The sequence below is a fragment of the Perognathus longimembris genome, chromosome 7 (genome assembly GCF_023159225.1).
Source record: "Perognathus longimembris pacificus isolate PPM17 chromosome 7, ASM2315922v1, whole genome shotgun sequence".
Classification (NCBI taxonomy): Eukaryota; Metazoa; Chordata; class Mammalia; order Rodentia; family Heteromyidae; genus Perognathus; species Perognathus longimembris.
In genome coordinates, this window is record NC_063167.1 from 82,201,955 (window position 1) to 82,225,952 (window position 23,998).

The 23,998-nt window shown below is 37.9% G+C and overlaps 1 protein-coding gene across 2 annotated transcripts in view; it reads right to left on the minus strand.

Moving 5' to 3' along the window:
- Positions 1-209: 209 nt before the first annotated feature.
- Dph5 (diphthamide biosynthesis 5) overlaps positions 210-23,998 on the minus strand; it is a 34,053-nt gene continuing 10,264 nt past the window's right edge. The window contains exons 4-8 of one of the 2 annotated variants that reach the window (XM_048352060.1): positions 17,861-17,969; positions 10,787-10,907; positions 4,881-4,920; positions 3,375-3,478; positions 210-990 (exon numbers count right to left, since the gene is read on the minus strand). In XM_048352060.1, the coding sequence (XP_048208017.1) occupies positions 785-990; positions 3,375-3,478; positions 4,881-4,920; positions 10,787-10,907; positions 17,861-17,969 (580 nt within the window). In that variant the 3' untranslated portion in view covers positions 210-784. The remainder of the gene's footprint in view (positions 991-3,374; positions 3,479-4,880; positions 4,921-10,786; positions 10,908-17,860; positions 17,970-23,998) is intronic. The other variant, XM_048352059.1, reaches the window with a different exon arrangement.

Consider the following 23,998-nt stretch of genomic DNA (forward strand, 5'->3'; position numbering starts at 1 on the left):
GAAGCCCTGGGTTTGATTCCTCAGCACCATATATACAGAAAAATAGCCAGAAGTGGCGCTGTGGCTCAACTGGCAGAGGGCTAGCAAAAAGCCAGGGACAGTGCTCAGGCCCTGAGTTCAAGGCCCAGGACTGGACAAAAAAAATAAATCAGGACAGCAGACTTTTATAATGGAAGAAAATTATAAAAATATATGAAGTTATTGGTCTTCTATTTGCTTTTTCCCCCCATTTTTTACCATTGCAAACTAGAATCAAAAGGCAAACTTGTTAACTGGCTTCATAAATAAAAACTGCTTTTAAATGATTCAGTCTATGGATGTTCTCACCATTATTTCCCCAGCTTGGTCTACTCTACTTGCACATATCCTGAAAAGCTGCAAGTGATGATGCCATAAGATTAATCTCTGCTGTTGGAAACTAAACACTGTTGAGTCAAATTATTTGTGTGTACACGCGTGCGTGTGCACACGTGCACCAATTTTTGTGCCTAGGTGCTGTCCCTGACCAAATTTTTTGCTCAAGGCTAGCACTCTACCCCTTGAGCCACAGCTCCACTTCCAGCTTCTATTTTTGGTAATCTGTACATAAGCTATCTTGGCTGACTTTGAACTGTGATCCTCAGACCTCAGCTCCTGAACAGCTAAGATTGCAGGTATGATCCATCAGTGCCTGGCAAATTATTATTATGCATACTAGATAAATCAAAAGAATGTTTAATTTGTTATACAAATAATTATAGAACATCTATATCTAACAAGACACAACAGAAATGTCTGTCAATACTCAGGATTCTAAGCTGTTTTCTTGTATGGCAAATAGACTTAGCATCTCCATCTCCAGCGGATGCATGCTGCCTCCTGTGATAATCAGGGAATGCAGGGGACCCCCCAAGTCCACGGTGCACATCTGCTGTAATGTGCCGGTTGCAATTTTCTGGTCCTCAGCTCCAACCCTGGCTAAGCCAACACAGAGCGTGTCCTCGGTGATTGCTATTGAGAAAGAGAGAAGAGAAAAGGAGGCAGGGAGGGAGGGGAAAGCCAGAGAGAATGCCATTTAATTCAGCAATGTACCATCCAGTACAATACTAAAAAAAAAAAAAAAAAAATACTAGTGCAAGAACCCTCAAGAAGGCCTTATAACATTAAAAGCAAATATTTTCAAAAAAAAAAAAAAAAAAGAAAGAAAGCCTCAAACATCGACCCAAACTAAGCTGTCTGCAGTGAGTGGCTAAATCTTAGAACATGATAATAACCGTGTTAATACTCCTTATAGTTGTATAGCATTTGTTGTAAAACAGATTCTGAATGAACATGACTGTGACACGTATTTTAAATATGTTTTGAGACAAGTTCATATTAACTGATACTAGGAAAAAAACCCATAGGATTATAAAATAAAGACTTCTGAATTTTTACTTGGCTACTTAATGAGCTATGTGACAAACTAGCTCCCTCTTGTTCTTCCCCTTTCCTTCCCTCTCCATCTCCTTCCCTGCCTTCCTCTGTCTCTACATTTTGCTGGTTAATTGGAGGTAAGTATCTCCAGTTGTCTGCTTCAGCTGGCTTTGAATCTTTGTTTTTTGTGTGTTTTTTTTGGCCAGTCCTGGGGCTTGGACTCAGGGCCTGGGCCTGAGCACTGTCCCTGGCTTCTTTTCGCTCAAGGCTAGCACTCTGCCACTTGAGCCACAGCGCCACTTCTGGCCATTTTCTGTATATGTGGTGCTGGGGAATTGAACCCAGGGCCTCATGTATACGAGGCAAGCACTCTTGCCACTAGGCCATATCCCCAGACCCCTGGCTTTGAATCTTAATCCTCAGATCTCAGCCTCCTGAGTGGCTAGGATTATAGCCATGCGCCATGGGTGTTCAGACACTTTTCTCACTTTTTAAAAACTATAACACTATTAGTTTTTGTGAGAGTTAAGACAACGGATATAAAAATATTTAGTAAACTATGGAGCCTTTGACAAACAACAGTCATTGTGACATTACTTATGGTTTTAGTTTCAGAATAATTAATTTTAGTGGTCTCTGTAGGGTCATTCCCTCTGGTTTGAAAGCCGAATGGCTGACTTTGAGCTCGTCTTACCGTTTAGTGGAGAAAGCTGTCCTGGCTGAAGTGATCAAAATGGGGGCAACAATTTAACCAGGAACAGCAGGCATGCAAGGAACTCAGTAAAAGTCATGAATACAGGTCATCCTTGCAAATGTTTTCACAAATTTAGTAAGAGTTACTAATAAGAATGAAATATGAAGTATACTCAGCACTCAATGTATCCCTTCTCACACAGGATAGATGCTCAAAGGCAGTCAGTACCTTATAGCCATAGGAAAGGTACATTGAATGTTTCATTGTTGTTTTTTAATAGAAGAATATGCTTTAAAGTAGGGACTTGCCCACTGCAGATGGTTACATCCAAGGAAAGAGGAGTGATAAGTAGACATGCACAAAAAACTGAAGAGATTGGCAGTGAGGGTACTGAGACTAGCACCGTCTTCCCCTGAAGAGAAGAATCTGGCCTTCGTCTTTGTCTGGCCTCTGCACTGAGAAGTACAGACCCTGACACACCAGCCCCATCACCACTCCCATCAACAGCTACTGTCTATTGTTTCTGGGTTAGAATAAGCTTCCCCATAGTGTTGATCTGGCCATGGTCTGCCATGTCTCAGACCTGGGATCTGTAGTCTGGGACTGGGACAGAGCAGCTATATGAGGGGCAGCAGGGAGGACAGAGGCTCCTGGGGGGATACTGATATCTGCCATAAGTAGACTGAGATAGTGGGTACACACAAGCTGTGCAGGGGGTGGGCCCTGCTCTGTGCTCTCCAAGAGGGACTAAGCTGCCACCAATATTGTCACCCATGCCCTCTCATCCTTAGATTCCAAATTAGCAGATCCCCAAGCGATCAGGGCACCCAAAGTCTAGAAGAGCAGCTCTGGAGGCCATCTGCAGTCTGTGCAAGCCTGCAGGCTCACTGGGGTGACAGCTACATTTAAGAACATTTCAATAAGGATCGGAGAATACATATCATATACCACACAGTGTCTAATTATTAAGAGTGTAAGTACAAATTCTTTTGTCTTTACCCAGAAGAAAATGGTCTTTAGTCTCAAGTGTTGAGTAAAAACATAGAATAAATATATATATTTTTTGGCCTGGATCTCACCATTAATAGTGGCTGAACTGGAAGCACCTTACTTGATCAGATTACTTTGCATTATCTCTTTACATCAAGTCTATCATAATTGATGAGAAATCCTTACTTTCTGGAATTGTGTTAATCTGACAATAAAGCAATCCATTCTCTGTCTCTCAGCACCCCTGTGGCCCACAGTAGAGGGAAATAGAAGAGCCCTTCTAGAATGTTGGTACCTGGTTCTTCTCCTTGTTTTCTCTGATTTTGAACAATTTCCAGAAGCTGCTGGGCCGCCTGGTTTACACTCATATACTGAGGAGGCTCATAGATCTTCTTTCCCCTGTAACACAAAACCACAAGCCAGGGTTCTCACCAGGAATTGCAGAATGCTCTATAAAGTGATTACCCCCCAGATGCTCCCACAACACAGCTTCCCTGAGGGCTTTCACGGGAGACCACATTAATTGTACACCAAAGCAGTACTGGCTCATTCACATGATTCTAACTGTCCTTCTATGCCACAGAAATCCAACAACTCAGGTGTCTAAGTCAGTTATCTTTATTCAAAGTGATGCCTTTGGTGAAACAAAATTCAAATTAAGTTTCAACATGGTCTATACCACAGCTTCACCAGGTCCGTAAAGTGTTCTAAGGAACACCCCAGGGTCTAAAACATGCTGGTCACCTTTTTCCTAACCTGCTTAAACTAAGCTGTTTCTGTTTAAGCAGTTTCTGTGAAAAGTAAATAAAGACTGAAAATCTTGGATGGTGACATATATTTATTTCCATATGCCTCAGGGCCAATGATGACAGTAATAAACTATGAGCTACAGAACCTGATTAAAATTATTTTACTGACTCCACAATAGTTCTCTAAATTGAATATGATCCAACAGAAATACAATGCAGGCCACAATACAATCTCAAATGTTACAGTATCCACATTAACAAAGTTTAAAAAAGCAAATAATACATCTTATTTAATCCAATATATTTTGAGATATTTTCATATTTCTTCACATAAAAATTATTAAAGAGACTGTTTCATACTACGTTTTTGAGATCTAGTATGTATTTGAAGTATATCTTAATGTAGATGCTAAATTTTCATTGGACATATTCAGGTTGTGTTTCATAAAGTTTGTGGTGATAAAAATAGATTTATATATTAAATTTATTCTAAATAACTAAAAACCTATTGGAGTATTTTAAATGAGTTAAAATGCAACGAGAACCTCATATCATCCATCTCACTAGCCACATTTTAAGTGTTCAATAGTCACATGTGGGCAGCGGAGCCTGGAGATTGCATCTAAACAAAAAAAAAAGGGGGGGGGGGGAGACTGTCTTCACTAAGCATACGGAGAATTCAATGTCAGGCAGAAGTGAACTGCCCAAGACCACACCACTAGCGACAGGCATGGAGCTCCAACTCTAGTTCTCTGCGTTCAAAGTGCCCACCACTGCTGCCAGGGTTGAATCTGTGGAGTCCATACTTATTTCTGCCCTACCACACTACGTATCATTCTATAAGAGAAAATGTTTTTATGCTTAACTGTTAATGAGAGCTCAGGTTTTTTTTAGAGCTCATATCATTTAAGTAGATATGTTTAAAGAGTTCAAAAAGCTGTATATATGCTCAGAATAAGGGCCCATACAAAGGCTGGGGTGGAGCTTGATGGCTGAGCACTTGCCCAGATGCACAAGGCCCCACATTCAATCCTCAAGGAAACAGGACTTACTTGATTAGATTTTCCAGAGACTGCTCCTTTACTTTGATGTCTGTAGGGAGTGAAAAAAAATTAATTTGATACTTTATCCAAAACTCTTAAACTGCCAGGAAGAATCTAAATTTTTAGAAAATTTAAATTTTTAGAAAACATCTACATTTTTAGAAAACATTCTCCCCAAGTCCCTTGAAGCTCATGTGAGAGTAGGTGCATCTTCCTCTCATTTGGGAAATTACAAAAGAATGGAAGGCAGCATAGAGGCCACCATTTAGAAAACAAGTATGGGTTTGGCTCTGAGACATTGTGCAGGGGTCTAATTTCCTGTTGGAAAAGAAGATAAAGGAAAAAAATAGATAAATACTGGCACAGACACTACCTAACAGCTAATTAAAATCTTTGTTTTCTACACAGGCTCAATGGTAAGTCTGGTATTGAGCCTATTCAGAGACAAGGTTTCATGTTCTATTTTGGCTTTCTTATGAATGGTAAGATATGTCATAATTATGAATAAATACTTTGACATCAAGTACTCATACTTTTTTTTGGTCAGTCTTGGGGCTTGAACTCAGGGCCTGGGCCTCTTTGTGCTCATGACTAGTGCTCTAGCATTTGAGCCACAGCACCACTTCTGGCTTTTTTGAGTGCTCAAGAGCACTGGCATCACAGAGACCTGCCAGGACAGAATCCCGGATCTCATGGGAACTGACAGTCTACTCCCTGCAAACATTTGATCCCTCATACTGTGAAATCACTGATGCTCCACTGAACTAAGTGGGAGAAGGTGAAAGAGCATAATTGTTCTTCGTCCTCACAGGAACTCCACACACAGCAGCAAGAACAGCAGCTGCTTCCTGTTTTACATGCTGAAACAAATGGTTCAGCCAAAGTTTGCTTCTGCGGAATTAATATGGTGCAACTGAGGAGCTGTGGATAAACGTCTACAACTTTCTTCTTGATAATAAAGGCTTTTTTTCCTTATGAAGAATATTAAACAATTTGCTTAAGATTTGCAAAGATTAGTCAGTAGTTTTTGGTGTTCCCTGGAACCAGCATTAAGGTATTTTTCAGGTTTGAAATATCTTTAATATTTCCACTTGTCTGGCAAATATGGGAAAAATGAGTGCCTATAATGGAAAATATGACCTCCAATATAACTAATGGCATAAGTCAAATTTTAGATTTCCTTTTTATTATACTTATAAGAATTTTAGGGCTGGGAATGTGTATTAGCAGTAGAGTGCTTGCCTAGCATGCATGAAGCCCTGGGTTCAATTCCTCAGCACCAAATATATAGAAAAAGCCAGAAGTGGTGACTCAAGAGGTAGAGTGCTAGCCTTGAGCAAAAAGAAGCCAGGGACAGTGCTCAGGCCTTGAGTTCAAGACCCAGTACTGGCAAAAAAAAAAAATTAAGCTCAACACCTTTATTAATTCATTCATGTTGAACTTCTGAAACGTGTCTATGTATGTATGTATGTATGTATGTATCTATCTATCTATCTATCTATCTATCTACGGAGACCTAGTGTTGCTATGTAGCCCAAGCCAGCTTCAAACCTGTGATCCCCTTGCCTCCCATCTACAATGTGCTTGGTACTACAGGAGTATACCATCACAGTCTCCTTAAAAATGCTGTTATAATTTATTTTTGTCAGTATTAGGATTTGAATCATTTCCTAGGTCTCTTTGCTTGGCTGGCACTCTACCATCTGAACCATGCTTACAGCCCTGCCTTAAGCTAGTTATTTTGGAGATGGAGCAACACCAACTTTTCTGCATAGGCTGGCTTAGAACTGTGATCTTCTGGATCTCAGCCTCCTGAGTATCTAGGAGTATAGGTATGAGCCTGTAATATCATTTTAATCTGGGAGTATCAGCTTATTGTTTATAGTAAGATCTTTCATATTTTCATTTTGTTAAAATTTTATTTTTAACAATATGCTCTACAAGAAATTTGATTTTTAAAATGAAGAAAGCTGGGGAGAATCTTTACAGGAAAGTGTGTTTTTAGCTGAACCTAAGACTTCATTAGTTAAACCTTTTGTTAATGAAGCCTTAATCAAGGTAGACCAGTTGACTACTTTTTCCTTGTCTTCCCACAGGTTATAGTTTTTTCTCTCTACACCTACTTGCTAGAATGTAAGCTTCTCCTACTTACCTTAGCTCTAAGGCTTGGCATAATGTGAAAGTAGCCAGTAGAAATTCCATACATAGTTACTGAATAAATTTACTCACATGACTCTCCCACCACCAACTTATCAGTCACTTTAAACTATCTTTAAGCAGCATAAATTCCAATTCCCTCATAAAGTCTTTGTTGACTTCTCCTCTAGTGCTCTGTTATATATATACATACACACACACACACACACACACACGTATCTTCTAGTAATATTTAAATTCCCTCTAATTTCTTTTCATGTTTGTTTCTTACTATTCCTTACAGGGTTTGGGCCCTAATAAACACACACTACTTCAAATGATGAAAATGCTAGATAATTAAATGGTTTGATTATTTGGGATCATGAGCTCCCATACTTCCTGTTCCTGCTTTGGTTACCAGACCATGGAAGATATATTATTTAGCTTTGTTTGTATTTCCCTAAGAAAGCTAAGAGACAGCTCTTAGTAAAAGAATTCAAGAGCCAAAGCTGTGATTCATCCTGTCTCTCCATACATAGAACTTAATTGTGCCTTAATCGTTTATGTGTAATTCCTTAGTATCCAAATGAACCAACTACATAGATCAAGCACTTAATAAATTTCTATAAAACATCTTTCTACATGCTTTCTCAAAGCTTTCCAAACATTCATGTTCTTGCTATCCTTCTCTCAGTTTTAATAGACCTATGGGGAAGTTTCCAGGCACTCTGTTGCTTTGACTCTTCCTTCTCTGTTCTGTTTTAAAATTTTCAGTGTTCTTGTAAAATACGTACCCATTCTATGATCTGAACTCCACTGAAGCCCCACTTCCATCTTTTAGTTAAATGTACTTATACTTCTTCCTTTAACAAAACTTCTTTTAGAATGCATTTTCCCCCATCATACCACTTTGAGCTTCAACCTATCACTGGCCTTAATTGGATCTAAGCTTAGACTAACAAATCTGTAGCACTAACTAATCAGTGCTCTACAATGCTCTTGTTAATAATGACAACAAAACCGTGAGATTCTTTCCACATGGAAAATCCAAGAGCCAACTGTAAAATACTAACTTAATTTCTAATGAAGCACTAAATCTCTTTGGCAATACGTAAGATAACATATCAAACAAGCAAACTGTGGAATATAAACATAAGACAAAAAGGAAAATGTTACAAGGGTTTAATAGCTCGAGTCAGATGCAGAATCAATTGGGTGTCAATGTAAATAGAATAAAAGAAATGTATTTTATTGAATGACCTAACAAAGATTCAAGATTTTCTGTGCCAATAAATGACCAAATGAACTTACAAGAAAAAAAGTTTAACCAATTAACTTCCACAAATATTTGTTCAGGAGCTATACTGTGCTAGATGTCTAGGCAAGCGAAGTCCCTGCTGTTTGGAAGCAAGGAAAAATAAACCAAGCTGATAAGGTGTTTCCAACAGGTGGTGGATTACACACAAATAACACTTGGGAAAGTCACCGAGGGAGTACAGGGTACCACAGATGAGATTACAGGAAATTTCATTCTACATTAGGAATTGGCAAACTTGTATAAAGGGTCAGATGACAAATACATATATTATGTTCTGAGCATCACAGAGTCTGTTACAAGTTATGGCTGCCCTTGCAACCCTACAGTTACCCTATATAGATAATACATAAATGAATGCAAAGGCCATGTTGTGATACAACTTTCTTTTTTTTCCCTGGTACTAGAGCTTGGGGGCTTGAATTCAGGGCCTGGGCACCATCTCTGAGCTTTTTTGCTCAAGGCTAGAATGGCACCACCTGAGCCCCGGTTCTACTTCAAGGCTTTTGGTGGTTAACTGGAGAAAAGAGTCTCATTGACCTTCCTGCCCAGTATGTCTTCCAACAGTGATCTTCAGATCTCAGCCTCCTGAGGAGCTAGGATTACAGGTGTGAGTCAGATGGGAAATGACTTTCTTGACCAAACATGTATCAGCCCAGAATGGCTACCTGGGCACTAGTTTACTAACCCCTGCTCTGGACATTAATATCTAGTTTCTGTACTATATGAACCATGGTGTGCGTAGAATGTCAGTCATTAGTAAAAGTAAACTGTATTCTTCTCCATTAAGGCATACTGATGGGATTGAACAAAATGATAGTAACTTTGAATAATAGAGAAGCAGCTATCTTAGGTAAATGATTCTTTTTAGCAAACAGAAGCCTTTCTAAATGTTCTGGATATCTGCATTATTGTAGATGCCTATATTATGATCCATCCCCTGCCCTGCTGGGTGAGTTTCCAAACTGTATCACTAAAAGTCCAATTCAAGTATGTTTTCAAGATCAAGGCCAATATGTGAGCTTTTTACTCCCAGTAAATTATAAACTACACATTTGAGAATAAGAATTTACAAGCATTTGCTGGACGTCACTAGCTCATGCCTGCAATCCTAGCTAATAGGTGGCTGAGATCTGAGGATTGCAGTTCAAAGCCAGCCTTGGGCAGGAAAATCCATGAAGCTCTCATCTTCAATTAGTCAATTAGTGGTGCTGTGGCTCAAAGTGGTAAAGCACTGGCCTTGAACAAAAACGTTCAAGGACAAGTATGTAGGCCCTGAGTTCAGGCCCCGAGTTCAGGCCCCATGACCTGTTTTTTTTTTTTTTTTTTTAAAAAGGCTGAAAGTGGAACTGTAACTCAGTGTTAGAGCACTAGCCTTGAGCAAAAGAAGCTCAGGAAAAGCTCCTAGCCTTGAGTTCAAGCCCCAGGACTGGCAAAAAAAAAAAAAGAAAAGAGAGAGAGAGAGAGAGAGAGAGAGAGAGAGAGAGAGAGAGAGAGAGAGAGAGAGAGAGCTTCTACCACTGAGACAAAAATATATAGAGAAATTAAAAACATTAAACAAACCAACTAATCCTGGTCCTTCAATCATGCAGTTTGAAAAGAACTGCCCTATACAACCCCATGGAGCAGGAGTATTCATTCCTTTCTGGTAACTATGAAGACAAAGGTTAAGAAATATTCTACAATATCCTCTCTCTCTAGTAAGCAGGAACACTGGGATTTAATCTTCTGATTCCAACCTTCAGTATAATTTCAAAGTTACCAAAGACATCACTTGGCTGTGTCCTGTTCACCAGGTGAAGTTTAAAACAGTAACACTAATATTTCTTTTGCAACATATGCTATTAGAAAACAGCCTACTAAATATGAAGCTTTCAGGGCCTCTGTTAAAAAGCAAAGCCCATATCCTTCTTAAACTTTGAGTGCTGGGAGAGTGAGCATTGCTCTTTCCACACCAAACAAGAAATACAAACTGGGCAGAGTACAGGGAAAGGTGCAGTGAATAACAGCTCTGCCACTAGTAGCTGGATGGGAGTGGGGAAATGGGGTGTTGATGTCATCTGTAACACAGGTAGCATTAAGAGGCTCTCCACAGTCTCTTTCAGATGTACCAACCTGTGACTGACAGCAGTATTAGAGACATTCTAGGAAGATGACGAAAAGTCAGGGATGGTGGGAATAAGAGCTCAATGCAAGTCTCAGTTGTAGTAGGTGGGCAAGGAGCCACAGCAGACAATGTACAGGATCCCAATGGCCAGGGGATCTGCAGAGCAGAAGGAGCAGTGTGAACTATAGCATGCACACAGAACATCAAATGGTGCCGGGAGAGTATGGGGCACGGTGCTACATGGAATGGCTGCTGCTCCACGCCCTTGCCCTTCCCTACCTCTTACTAGCTGTCCATAGAACAGTTCTTACTTAACACAGAAGCAAAATGACTTTATGAAAACCCCCAAATTCTCACCTAGTAAGCATAATGTATGCATGCCATTCTGTCTGTTTTTCTTCACTTTGTCAAAGAAGCTTTCTGGTCTCCAAGTGTCTGTCCAAAACACAATAGACACTGTCTCTCCGAACTTATACAGCTAGAAAAAACAAAAACATTAGGCAATGACGGGGCAATTCACAACTAATTCATTGAGAAAGAAAAAGTTTAACTCCTTTACAACCAAAACAAAAAGTGAGAACCAGACTTGAGATAAACCCTACATGAAATCTGTAGCAGAAGTTCTTATAGTAGCTGGTGTTTTTCTGAAAACTCATTTCAGTAGGAAGCTTCTAGGCAGCTCGGTATAGCACCAGGCAACCAATTTACAAGTTACCTATGCAGTGGCTAAAAATATGAAGAACCTAGAAATTAAAAAGGCCTTCTATCACTCGAAGTAGATTTCATAAGTTTATAGCTGACATTACCAAGGCTAAGAAGAGTCAATGGACTTAGCTAAAGTCACCTAGTGAGTTAATAAAGGAGAAATGCTCCAAATAGGTCCAAGGAAATGCTCCTGTCTGCCATACTATCTGAGTAAAGCCCACAAGGCACATGATCACTCCAGCCACTCTCAAAACCTCTGCCCCCTTTATTTAGCAAGATTCTATTGGCTCCCAAAGTCCAATGATAAGGATCTACTCCCACATTTCCTCCTTTGTGCTCAAGTAGGCCACCCACCTAACCATCAATGCAACAGAGAGGCTGGTTCCTCTCAATCAAGCTGACTGCACCAGTTCACTTAAATGTATCCTGTTCTGTATGGTATGCTGAGAAAATCTAGTTTTCAGTTCTAGTTCTACAATTTGCTCATTGTGTGACATCCCTCTAAGTCTATATCTATAATATAGGAATAATGAGAAATGCTGTCCTTCCTACCCAGAGGGATGGGAAGTCTAAACAGCGTAAAAATATATTCAACAGCAAAGTGACTATGTTAATACTAGCTTTTATCCAGGCACTGGGAAAAGGAGATATACTTTCAAAGACAGTGTATAGCAAAACGCACTATTAATGTGTTCTATAATGGTGCAATTCTTTCCATTTCAACATGGTTTTTAAACAACTTGTAACAGATTTGGAAAGCATTCTAATCCTCTGTCACAAATTAACTGCACTGAAATACTGTGAGCCTTGAGGAAGCCATTTACCTTTCTAAAGCCTTTTTTCTTCATTGGAAACATGGTCTGATTCTGCTTCCAGTGGTCTAAGGCATCTCGCTTCAGTTTCAGAGGTGCTGTGAGAGGTGAAAGGGAAGCAGATAGGAAGGGAACAGGACTCTCTTGGCATTTATCCCTGCTTCACCAGAGTGGTTCAACCTCTCTCATATTTTACATTTCAAGGTCATAAAAACTCTAAGAGGTATGGCTCAAATGGTAGACCACCAGCTGTAAGCATGCTAAGCAAAAGCACAAGTCCCTGAGTTCAGGCCAAGAACCAGCAGGCACCCAAGCACAAACACGCGCGCACATGTGCGCACGCACACACGCACGCACACACACACACACACACACACACACACACAGATGAGTACAGTAACTATAACCCTAGTAGCAGTTTGTAAGGGTTAAACAACGAAGGGCATGTTATGTGCCCTTTACAGTTAAGAGATTTGATGATGTTTATAACAATACAAAAATGTTTTAAAATTCTATGTCCTGACAGAATCTAACTGCATCCCTTAATAGAATGAGGGCAAAAATTACCAAATACCTGAAGCTGCACTTATGATTCAATTCTGACAAGCTCAACTACATATATTCAAAGACTGGATTTCTTACTCTCTGGTTGGATTTTGAAATATCAGTATTATTTCCTTGAAAAATTTTCATGAGGAAACCATTAAGAAATAATATTATATATAAATGCAATACAATTATATAAAAATACTTTAAGCAAATCTTAAATACTTTAAGGGACATAGAAACATAGCTACGGAAGTAAATAAGTTCTCCATTCTAAAGAAATGATGTCTTTTTAAAAAAGAGAATTAAGATGCTAGTCACATAAAAACACTGACTGAAGTACTCAGTGTAAAAGCATCTTTGAATTGTCTAATTCATGGGACTAAAGGAAACATCACATAAGCACTGCCTCTAGGCCCCTGATTTATAACTAGCAGCACCTTTGTGGCTGCAGGACAAACCGCTTCAGTAAATCCTGGAACATCACGCAGAGTTTCACCACTCAGATGTCAGTACCTCAAAGAACAGAAGGACCCATACTCTGTGTTTCACAACCAGAGCACTTACCAGCAAGCTCTAAAAAGAAACTAGGGCAAGTAACTCAGGACAAGAACTGAGGTTGCATAAGTTCACATACTGAATTGTCTCCTAAGGTAAGCCTTCACGAGGGGACTGATTTTCTTAGCACTGTTCCCATTAGTTTCTAACAAACAAAGCCTGCTGTTCTCTAGGAAAATGGTAAAGAAAACACAGGCTTTTTTTCATTTTAACCTAGAGTAACTCACAGAGAAAGCAATGGACCTAACTTTCAATTCAATTGTACTTTATCTATGAGAAAATATAAAAACCACTTTTGAAAAAACACAACAAAATACTCCTAGTTCAAAACTATCCAGTCATTCATTGTGTGTAAGGTACTACCTAGAGTGAGAAGATGAGACAAAAGAGACAAATAGTCCTAGATAGTAAAAAGTAATTATCAAATTTTTGAGAGTCCAGCAACCCTACTTCCTCCCTCTCCCCCGCATACAACATATAAAGCTAACTTCTAAAGAAGACTGGCTATGTGCTGGGACTTAAAGGATACATAAGAATTATAGCATAGAAACAACCTGGAGCAAGAATGGGAGGGTGAGCTGAGCAGAAAGGCATTGTATAGACATAGCTATTACACCTGATGCTCTAAGCAGTGTCTCTAATTCCTGTCATGGTACCAAGTGCAAATTCCCATCCATTCAAGCTGTACAGCTTGTACAGAGGCTGACCACTCATTTCCTTCCTTCCACCTTGTTTAGCCTGAGTCTCACCTCTTCTCTCTGCTCCATGGTTTCTTAACTTTCACAATTGTAGATGCTTTGTAAAAACTCCACTCATGATTAGTCATTAAAACACTTGTTGTTTTATATTACTAATAAACATTTCTGTGCTTAATTTAAAATTAAGAAATATTATGGACATGAAAAATTAGAAACATTAACTTGCTATGAGAAATTTGGCTCCACAGTTAAATCTGTGAAGTGTGAGGAAAAGCAGAATCAGCAGATTTGTCAAAACAGACAACTGTTTGGATCACATAATTGAGAGTGAGTTGTTTTCTCTCCTAGACAGGATACATTGCATAACACTGATGTGATAATTTAGTTTTGCTGAAACTAAGAAAAAGATTTTGGACATAGCCACATACAAGGTACATAGACCAACTTAAAGTTGACTGTGACTGAATATACAGAATAGATACAAAATATATATGCCTACATACAAATGAGAAAACCCATCTATAAATTGAAATTTAAAATTCGGTTAATTCCAAAAGCAATATCTAATGTAGGGGATAAATAAACAGTTAAACTCAAATATGAGTTGAACTGTAACCTCAGCATTTAAAGCAAAAGGATCATGAGTTCAAGGCCTGGGCTATGCTGTTACAGAAAATCAAAATGAATAAATAAGTAACAATTAGAAAGAGTAGTAAATAGAAATAGAAAGAAAAGGAAAAAAAATTCTAATAGGCCAATGATTTTAGCATATAGTCAAAGATAGTTATTGTAAACTAAAAGAAAATCAAAATCTTGAATGAGTTCTTCTAAAGTTGCAGATCAGGCAGAGCTCTGATATCCTTGATAACTAGTTCTTTGTATTGGACTAGATTTCCTCATTCCTACATTAGTCCATGGACAACAGACCAACTAAGGTTTTCAAAAACAGGAAGAACCACTACAAGGTCAACAATTATTATTGTGAGTGGTGAGACATGAAAAAAAAAGAAGTGAGTTGTTACTTTTTGAAAGAAATATACATTTTCCAGAACAGATATGTACTATATAAACAAAAGAACATATGGCAATACTCAAGGTCACTCATGTAATAGCAAGAGAAAGTTGAAGCATTTCACAATGAGAAAATTATACAATCCTCTGCCTGAAAGAAAGCAGCTTCAACTGATGAAAGTTTCTACCCAGAAATCATTGCTATCTGCTTTCATAAAACGGACTCATTTACCTGTCCTCTGAAATGCTTCAAAACCCTTTTGGTCACTAAATTTTTGCATAGGAATTCATATATTGTCATACAAATGACTAAAAAAGGTGAAAGTTACAGGAGGCTTATAGGTAGCTCACTAGCAGAGAATTTGCTTAGTATGCACAAGAGTTTGGGCTCAATCCTCAGAACTCCCCCACACATACAAAAAGAAAAAAGAAAAGGATTAAAAAACAGAAATGTTTCAGAATGTGCAATGCCTTCCTATATTTGTTCTGCCTAAAAACCCATGTTAATCATTGAAGAAGACTGTATGAAAATATACCAAACAACGAGTGTGGATGCCTCTAGGCTGAGAGACCATGGATTTTTTTTAAATTTCTAATCACTGTATTTTCCTAATTTTCCAAGAGTCATCCACTTACTATCAAGTTATTTTTCAAACAATAAGGCAGAAGCAATATGAAATATAAGCAAGTCTAATTCTATATGACTAACTGGTAAATGTGTCTGCAGAAATGTTCATCTCCAAACAGTCAAGAAGAGCCGGAATGTAGTTCATTGGTAGAGTATTTGCCTAGAACCTGTGAGTTTCAGATTTCCATCCTCAGCAATAAAAGAAAGGAGAAAGGGAAGGGAGGACAGAGAAGAGGAAGGAGAGGGGAAAACCCAAGAAAAGGACTTTAGTCTTCTTGTTGTGTACTGAAAAAAAAATCAACTTGTCTAGCTTTAGACAAGTAAATAAACTTTTCTTTCATTAGAAAAATCTAAAAATAGAAAAGAGTAATAGCGTTATTCAGAATTTCAAATCTCATGATTTGAAAAGATATGTGCTTAGAGCTAATGTACAGATTCAGTTTGACATGACTGAAGCCATCTTGATCAGAACACCATGACTGTCCATAAGAAACCATGGTTGATTTTTCTCTGCACACCTTCCTAGCACATTATAAATAGACAAAACCATTAGAGGGTGTATGTGTAGCTCTATGATTGCCTCCTACTGTCGAGAATCTGCCTAAGTCTTTACAATTAGCCCAAGTACATTCTACCTCTGTCCTGACCATCTTTAAGAAACCCAGGCCTTGTGACTCAAATTGTAGGACTCCCCCTGTTTTAAGGGTGACCACATGCGTTTTTGGCAGCGAGTCCTCGAGTACTCAGTACTGTGTGCAATTCTGAATTGTCTGCCTCTTTTTCTGGTCTCATGGCACCTTGGAGCAGCTTCTAATACACTAAACAGTTTGTTATGGAACAACTAAGATTTTAAGCTTGAAAAATCCTAAAACTTATTCAACAAAAAACCTGAATGCTCAGCCTATTTTGGTCAAGACAATTTTTGCCTTGGAAAACAGGTCAGCTTTCTTAATTTCCAAATCTACAATGTTCCCGAGATTCTCTCCTTTAACTGAACTTTCTTCACTGTAGAAATATCTTACTCTTATCTAGCAAACTTCTTGTAATTCATTTTTTGCCACTTAATTCAGTTATAATTTAGATATCATAACATTTACCTGTTTCAAGTTCACTGTTTTAGAAATTTAGAGCTGTGCCAGCCATCACCACACCCAGCTTTAGAACACTTTCCTGACCCCACTAAACTCTCTTATGTCCATTTACAGTTAACCCAAGTAATTCCCACCAACTACGTTCTGTCTGTAAATCTTCCTTTGGGGAACATTTTCTATAAGTAGAATTATACAATATGATTTTCTGTCTGGCTTCTTTCACTTGACATATATATACTAATTTTTACCATAGCCCTCAAGGTGTACCTTTCTGCTCAAAAAACAACTGGATAGTTGTTTTTGAAATTATGGAAAAGTTCTTTCACAGAGATAACAGAATGCCTTTGAAAGTGCTGCCTACTTCCCTTTTGAAAAATTATGTAAAAGCATACAAGAAAGCTGTTAGTATTCTATATTTTACAAGTAGATTTCTGGAAACTAAAAGAGTTAACATAGTTCCTTGTAAGATTCCTTTCTAGGATTTTTCACTTATGTGAGCTGGTGGTTGCAGCTTCAGTGGCACCTAGGCACTTGTTACAAATATAAACCCTTGGACCCTATCCCAGATCTACTGTGAAAATCTGAGGATAAGACACAGTGATCAGTCATACAAGTCCTCTAGATGATTCTAATCAATACTAAAAGCTGAGAAACACTCGTTCCGGTTTATTATTTCTCCTACAAATGGTAGCCCAAATAAATACACAGTAAAGGAATATTAAAGGAAAAGGTCTTTTCTAAAAATCCTAGCTACTCAGGAGACTGATATCTGAAGAACTCAATTTGATGCCAGCCTGGGCAGACAAATCCAAGAGACTCTATCGTCAATTACCTAGCAAAGAGCCAGAAGTACAGGTGTGGCTCTTTAGAGAGAACACCTTGAATGAAAAAACAAGCAAGAGCATAAAAGCCTGGGGTCAAGCCCCAGTACAAAAGAAATAGGAGGAGGAAGGAGAAAGGAGGAAGGAGGAAGGAGGAAGGAGGAAAGAGGAAGGAAGGAAGGAAGGAAGGAAGGAAGGAAGGAAGGAAGGAAGGAAGGAGTCATTGTTATGCCTTTGATGACCAAAAATAATACTGTAAGGAAAAATATGGTCCTCAGCAATGCTGAATTAGTCATTTAAAGGAATATAGAAATAATTTAAAAAATATAGTCATATTTGTTGATTATGTATATTTTCCATTTTTCTGCATGTACAAGATACAAAATTAAAATACTTCACTAGCTAAATCTAAGCACCAATTCCAAGAAATGGAAAGAAAAGCAGTATATACTAAATAGTATACTATCAAATAATGTTTCACAACTCATAAAATCTCCTTATAACATATAGAAAATGAAAATATTGTTGTTTAATTACACATGAAATGCTTTGCAACATTACCTGTAAACCACAGCAGCCTACAGCATTCATGATAGAAGCATTGTGAATCACTCGATAAGGGATTCCCAACTTCATTGCTCTCAGAATAAGATCACTGTGTGTTGTAGCCCTGCAGTGAGAAATCAGGTTAAATCATACATCACTAAAATGTTAAAGCAGTTTTCATGAGTTTAAGTCAGAGTTGTTTTTCCTCAAATTCTGCTTAAGGGTTTTATCTCCATCCTATCCACATCCTTTACAATGTGGAATTGGAACTTCAGTATACTGGTAGCTTCTGAAGAAAGGGCAAATTTGTTTGCTTGTTGTCCTATGGACATCTACAGAAGACATCTGTGGATTCACTGAAAATCCTCTCTACCTGCTATTTTGAAATATCAACTAATTGGTGTCGACCAGTTATACTGCTGTGCTATCAAACATTAAATGTAATTCCCTACCCATTCACCACCCTTTCTCCCCTCTTCCCCCATGCACTTCCTGGGCTCTCACACCATTAGTATAATCTCTACTTCTTTGAGAACAACTTTTTAGCTTCCACATATAAGTGAGACCCTTTAAATTCTTCAAGTTACTACTTTTGAGTTCTAAGTTATGGCAAAACTATACCAAATTCTTTTTCTATCCAATTTTGAAAGTTTTGTTTCGGTATTTTTAACTTTTCAGTCTTTCTGTTAGAATTCTAACAGAATCCTGCTAGGAGTTTATATCTGTCTAGCATCATTCTTTAACTGTTTACCAGTCTTGTTACTGTGTGAAATTTGTGTATGTATAATTTGTGTGTGTGTGTGTGTGTGTGAATGCATGTTCTGCCTGTTGCCTTTCCTTTTTTGTGAGGTAAGTCTCATGGTTATATTCTGTCTCTACAGAATATATGGAAATATAGATTGAATGCTGTGAAAACTAAACCCACATCAATTTAGAACTGCATTACCAAAGGCTTCCCCCTCCACCCTTTTTTTTTTTTTGGCCAGTCCTGGGCCTTGGACTCAGGGCCTGAGCACCATCTCTGGCTTCTTCCGGCTCAAGGCTAGCACTCTGCCACCTGAGCCACAGCACCCCTTCTGGCCGTTTTCCATATATGTGGTGCTGGGGAATCAAACCCAGAGCTTCATGTGTAGGAGGCAAGCACTCTTGCCACTAGGCCATATTCCCAGCCAGCTTCCCCGGCCTCCCCCCCTCTTGATAGAAATGCCAAACCCTACTGAGGCAAACAACATTAGCATGTTTGAGAAACTGCTTACAAACAAGCAGAACCTGTCAACTGGTCAATGCATACCAAGCAGGAAGATCAAGAGCTTAACCCCATGAGGTAGCCAGATACAGATTAGCCAGAATCCACCAGGGAAGCCTGTTTTTAATCACACAGATAAAATAAAAATGTGTGTGAAAAATAATTATGCATTTGATTTAGAGTAAGGTTTTTTTTTTAAAGCATGAGTGCCATTTGTAAAGAACAGTTTTAATATCACCTTGACCAGAATCATACTACTTAATATTAGCAACAAGGAAAAGTGAGTTCACTATTTGCTGTTGTTTTTTAAGTGATCTTGTTGTTACTAAATACAGTAAATTTGTTTGTATGATCAGATCCATACACATATGTAACACATACAAATTTAATATTTCTGGTATGTGGACTGAGTCACAGGCTGAGAAATACTCAAGAAAAATTTTCTTAATAATATACTTGTTATTTTCTATCATTGTTTTTAATTTTTTTCTATTGTTTTAAAGGCAAATTCAAAAGACAAGAGGCAAAATGGCTTAAGGAATGAAATCAATAAAATAATGTACATAAAAGTGACTAGCTTAAAAGTACAAGATTTGTATGACTTTTAAATTTTATCACATCAGTTTGCAGATAAAGTATTGATACATTTAACATAGATAATGTCTGGAAATAAACTAAGGTTTCCAGTAACATAGTGAAAATGATATTCTCACGAATAACTAGAAGGAATATTAATTGGTAATACTGTTTAGAAAAAATAACTTGGCAGTATACTTTATATGCTAGAAATGTCTCTGTCAACAATATTTCATTGTTTGATCTTGAAAACCTACTAGAAACAATCCAAAAACGCAGAAAAATGAAGAGGGGGAAGAAATCATACACATTAGTTTATAAAACCATTTCATGCTGGAGAAAAAAAAATGGACTAATAATGCTGACATGGACTGAACAGTAACTGTTCAAATGTAGTTCATGAAATGGGCACAGACAACACTGGTAACAAGTGGTATGTGCACACACCATTAAGGAAAAGGCATACAACATAAGAATAAAAATTGCACATTCAATTACAAAAGTTATATATTTAACATATATTATGTGTTTATCATATTATATATTATAGAATTACACATAATTTTATATACACACATACTGATGTATGTACTGATTTAACACACGCGTACACATATACAGACACACAATTACAGAGCACTCTAAGATCCAATATAGAATAAAACAAAACCATGATTAGGAAGTTTTCCTAATGAAAATCTCATTCAAGGACTTATATGGAGATTCAGAGAGAGAATACTTGAGATTCTTGGCTTTCACATGATTAAGTCAAAAGCACTGATTAATTTCACATTTCTTTCAGTAAGCTAAATAAAATATAGATGAGAACTACATCAGCTACTTAACATTTTATTTATTTGTTTGTCTGTTGGTGCTGGGACTAAACTCAGGGCCTCAAGCTTGCTACGCAGGCAGTCCACCACTTGAACCAGACTTTTACTCCATGACTTTGAATTATCTTTCTCAGTAACTTAATACTGTGAATGTATTTAATGCATGGAAATGGTGAAAATGGTAAATTTTATGGTACATGTGTTTTTTCACAATTTAATATGTATTTGAAACAATTTTTTTAAAAAGAATTTAAGTATATAAAAAATAAATAACAAAATTAAAAAAATTTTTAAAAAAGAATTTAAGATTGAGCATCCTGAACAATCTTCCTTTCATGTATTTTATTGAAATAAGTTTAAAAAAAGAGCCTAACATTAAACCAGACTTTTAAAAATCATGTATTTCTAAGAATTCATGCTTTATTTGCATTTTATATGTCCTTTCTGGTATAAACAAAACTCTCACTCTTGGGGACCAATTAAAATTACATATTCTGGGTGTGGTGGTATGTTGTGTCTCAAGTTACTAGGGGAGTTCACTTGAGTCTAGGAATTTGAAACAGTCTAAGCATACAATCTTCTTAAAAAAACAACAAAAAACAACAAAAAACACAACAATAAATAGCTGGGAACTGGCAGTTCATGTCTACAATCCTAGCTACTAAAGAGACTGAGATCTGAGGATCATGGCTCAAAGCCAGCTCAGTCAAAAAGTCCTTGAGACTCAACCTTCAAAATAACTAGCCAAAACAAGTCCATAAGTGTGATTCAAGTGGTAGAACACTAAACAAGCAAGCCAAATAAGCACAAAACCCTGAATTCAAACCCCAGTACCTCAATAAATCAAGTCTAATCAAATGAATGATGTATTTCTCACAATCCCATTTCTAGCTACTATACCTCAACAGTAACCCAGTGATCATACGAAAAAAATCTGTAGTAAATCTTATTTTAATCTGATTATATGATTAATCACAGACATAGGGAAAATTAATTGCCATATGATTTTTTTTAAAACACTCAATGAAAGAGAATCTAAGTACCTACACTTAATCCTAAAGAGCCTACAATCTACTAACTAGAAACAGGAAATATAACCTGAACTGTCTTGGATTGTCCTTTTCTATCTTCCTCCACAGACATTCTTGTCTCTCTAAAATACATTCATTCTAGTAATTTAGTGATATTAAATGATGTAAATCAGATTATGACTTTGCAGCTTGAAATCGTCTAAAGGTTTGCTACTGTATTTCAAGTAGATTTCAAAGTATGAAGACCTTAGGCAGTATGGCTCCTGCCTATGCCTACCACCTCCTCCTTTCCTTTTCTCTTAGTCACTATGCAGCAGCCCCCTGAACAGTCATCCTGTTTCCCCAGTCCTGTCTTCCTGTCTTTCCCTTTTCCTCTTCCTTTTCAGTCTTCTGACATTTTCTTAAGGATTATTTCCAGAGAAAAGCTTTTCTACATGACCCTGCATAGATGAGTCTCTTTTTACTATGCCTTCCCCCCACTTAACATTTTATTTCTTTTACTTTGATTACTGTTGGCTTCCTCCATTGATGGCAAAGCCATGTATGCAAGATATCCTGTCACAAATATGTGTATAAAGCTATCTCATTGAATGGATGTCAGTGGAAGACAATGCTTCATCCTTTTGTTCTTTGTTGACTTTAGGAAATACCCCAAATCTTCAAGGAATACTTAATTCACATCAAGTATATGCTAAGTATTGTATGCTAGGGAGACAAAAATGTGAAAGACAGGCTATCAATGTACAGGCATAGTAGATGTACAATGTTATTTATGAAATTCTGTAATACCATATGAAAACTAATATTGTTATGAGTTAGATCTAAGGGTGCTCACCAAAAAAAAACCAAAAAAACAAAAAACTCTCGTGTTGAGTGCATGGTCATCAGTGGTGGTGCTATCTGAGGAGGTTCTGGAAACCTCCGGTGAAACCTATCTGGAAGAAGCAGGTTATGGAGGGCAGGTCTTGAGAGTGTCTTGTCCCTGGTTCTTTCTTGTCTCTTTCTCTACTTCCTATCTGCCATAATAAAGAGGCTCCTCACCTACCATCTCACTACCATGAGGCTCTGCCCAAGTACAGGGAACCAAGGAACAATGGGTTGAACTCACTGAAGCCATTAGCAAAATAAATACTTTCTACCATCAGTATTGTCTGGTATTTTATTCACATATGCACAAGTAACTAATGCACAGATATGGTGCCACATGCCTGTAATCCCCACACTTGGTAGGCTGAGACAGGAGGATCACAGATTCAAGGCTAGCCTAAGCTACACAGGCCAGTATGAATTACACAGTAAGACTCATCTTAAAAGTATAAGTGATGTATGTATGTTGACATAATAAAGGACAAAAGCAAGAAAAGCTATGTTTTAAAAGATGAGTAGTTCTGTCAGAGATAGGTGATGGGGTCGTAGGGATGGAGGAGGCAGCTTGAACTAAGGTGTGAAGGTGAGAAGGATCATGATGTTGGTTGGCATGAGTATGGGCCTTAAAACAAAAGTGGCAGAATAGAGACAAAGTAGGATTTTTTTTTTTAAATATCTGCTAATGATGGAGCTGATAAAGATCTCATCTGAGAGGCCGGTTAAGGTTTCTAAACTGTGGCTTTACAAATAGGAATCTGAGTTTGTGAATGGACCAGACCAAAGGTGTAGAATATAAGAAGCTGGATTAGGTAGAAGTGGCAGCTACAGTGAAAAGGAATGAGATGACATAAAAACTGGATAAAGCAAAAGCCAATAGCAGGGTTTCTCAGACTAAAGTGAAAAGCTAATTTGTAAGGTTCTACATTGTCAAGGAATAATTGTTTGCTTTGCCAGTCCTGGGGCTTGAACTCAGGGACTGAGCACTGTCCCTGAGCTTCATTTTTGCTCAAGGCTAGCACTTTACACTTGAGCCACAGTGCCACTTCTGGCTTTTTCTGTTTTTGTGCTTCATGCATGCTAGGCAAGCACTCTACCACTAAGCCACATTCCCAGCCCCGGAATAATAGTTTTGTAAAATGCAATAAAAATAAATTACTCAAGCCAAGAGTCAATGGCTCATACTTATAATCCTGGCTACCCAGGAGGCTTAGATCCGAAGATTCTGGTTCAAAGCTAGCCTAGGCAGAAAAAGTCCATGAGAATCTATTTCCCATTAGCCAGAAAAAATCTGGAAGTGGAGGTGTGGCTCAAATGGTAGAGAACCAGCCTTGAGCAGAAAAACCCAAGAGAGAGCTTGAGGCCTTGAGTTCAAGCCTCATAAATAAATGAATAACTATTCAGAAAGCAAAACATAAAACAAAGTAATACAAAAACATAAGCCCCACATTTGTGTATGTGTGTGCCTGTCCTGGGACTTGAACTCAGGGCCTGGGAGCTGACCCTGAGTTTTTTTGCTCAAGACTAGCACTCTCCCACTTGGGTCACAGTTCCACTCTGGCTTTTTGATGGTTAACTGGAGATGAGTGTTATGGACTTTCCT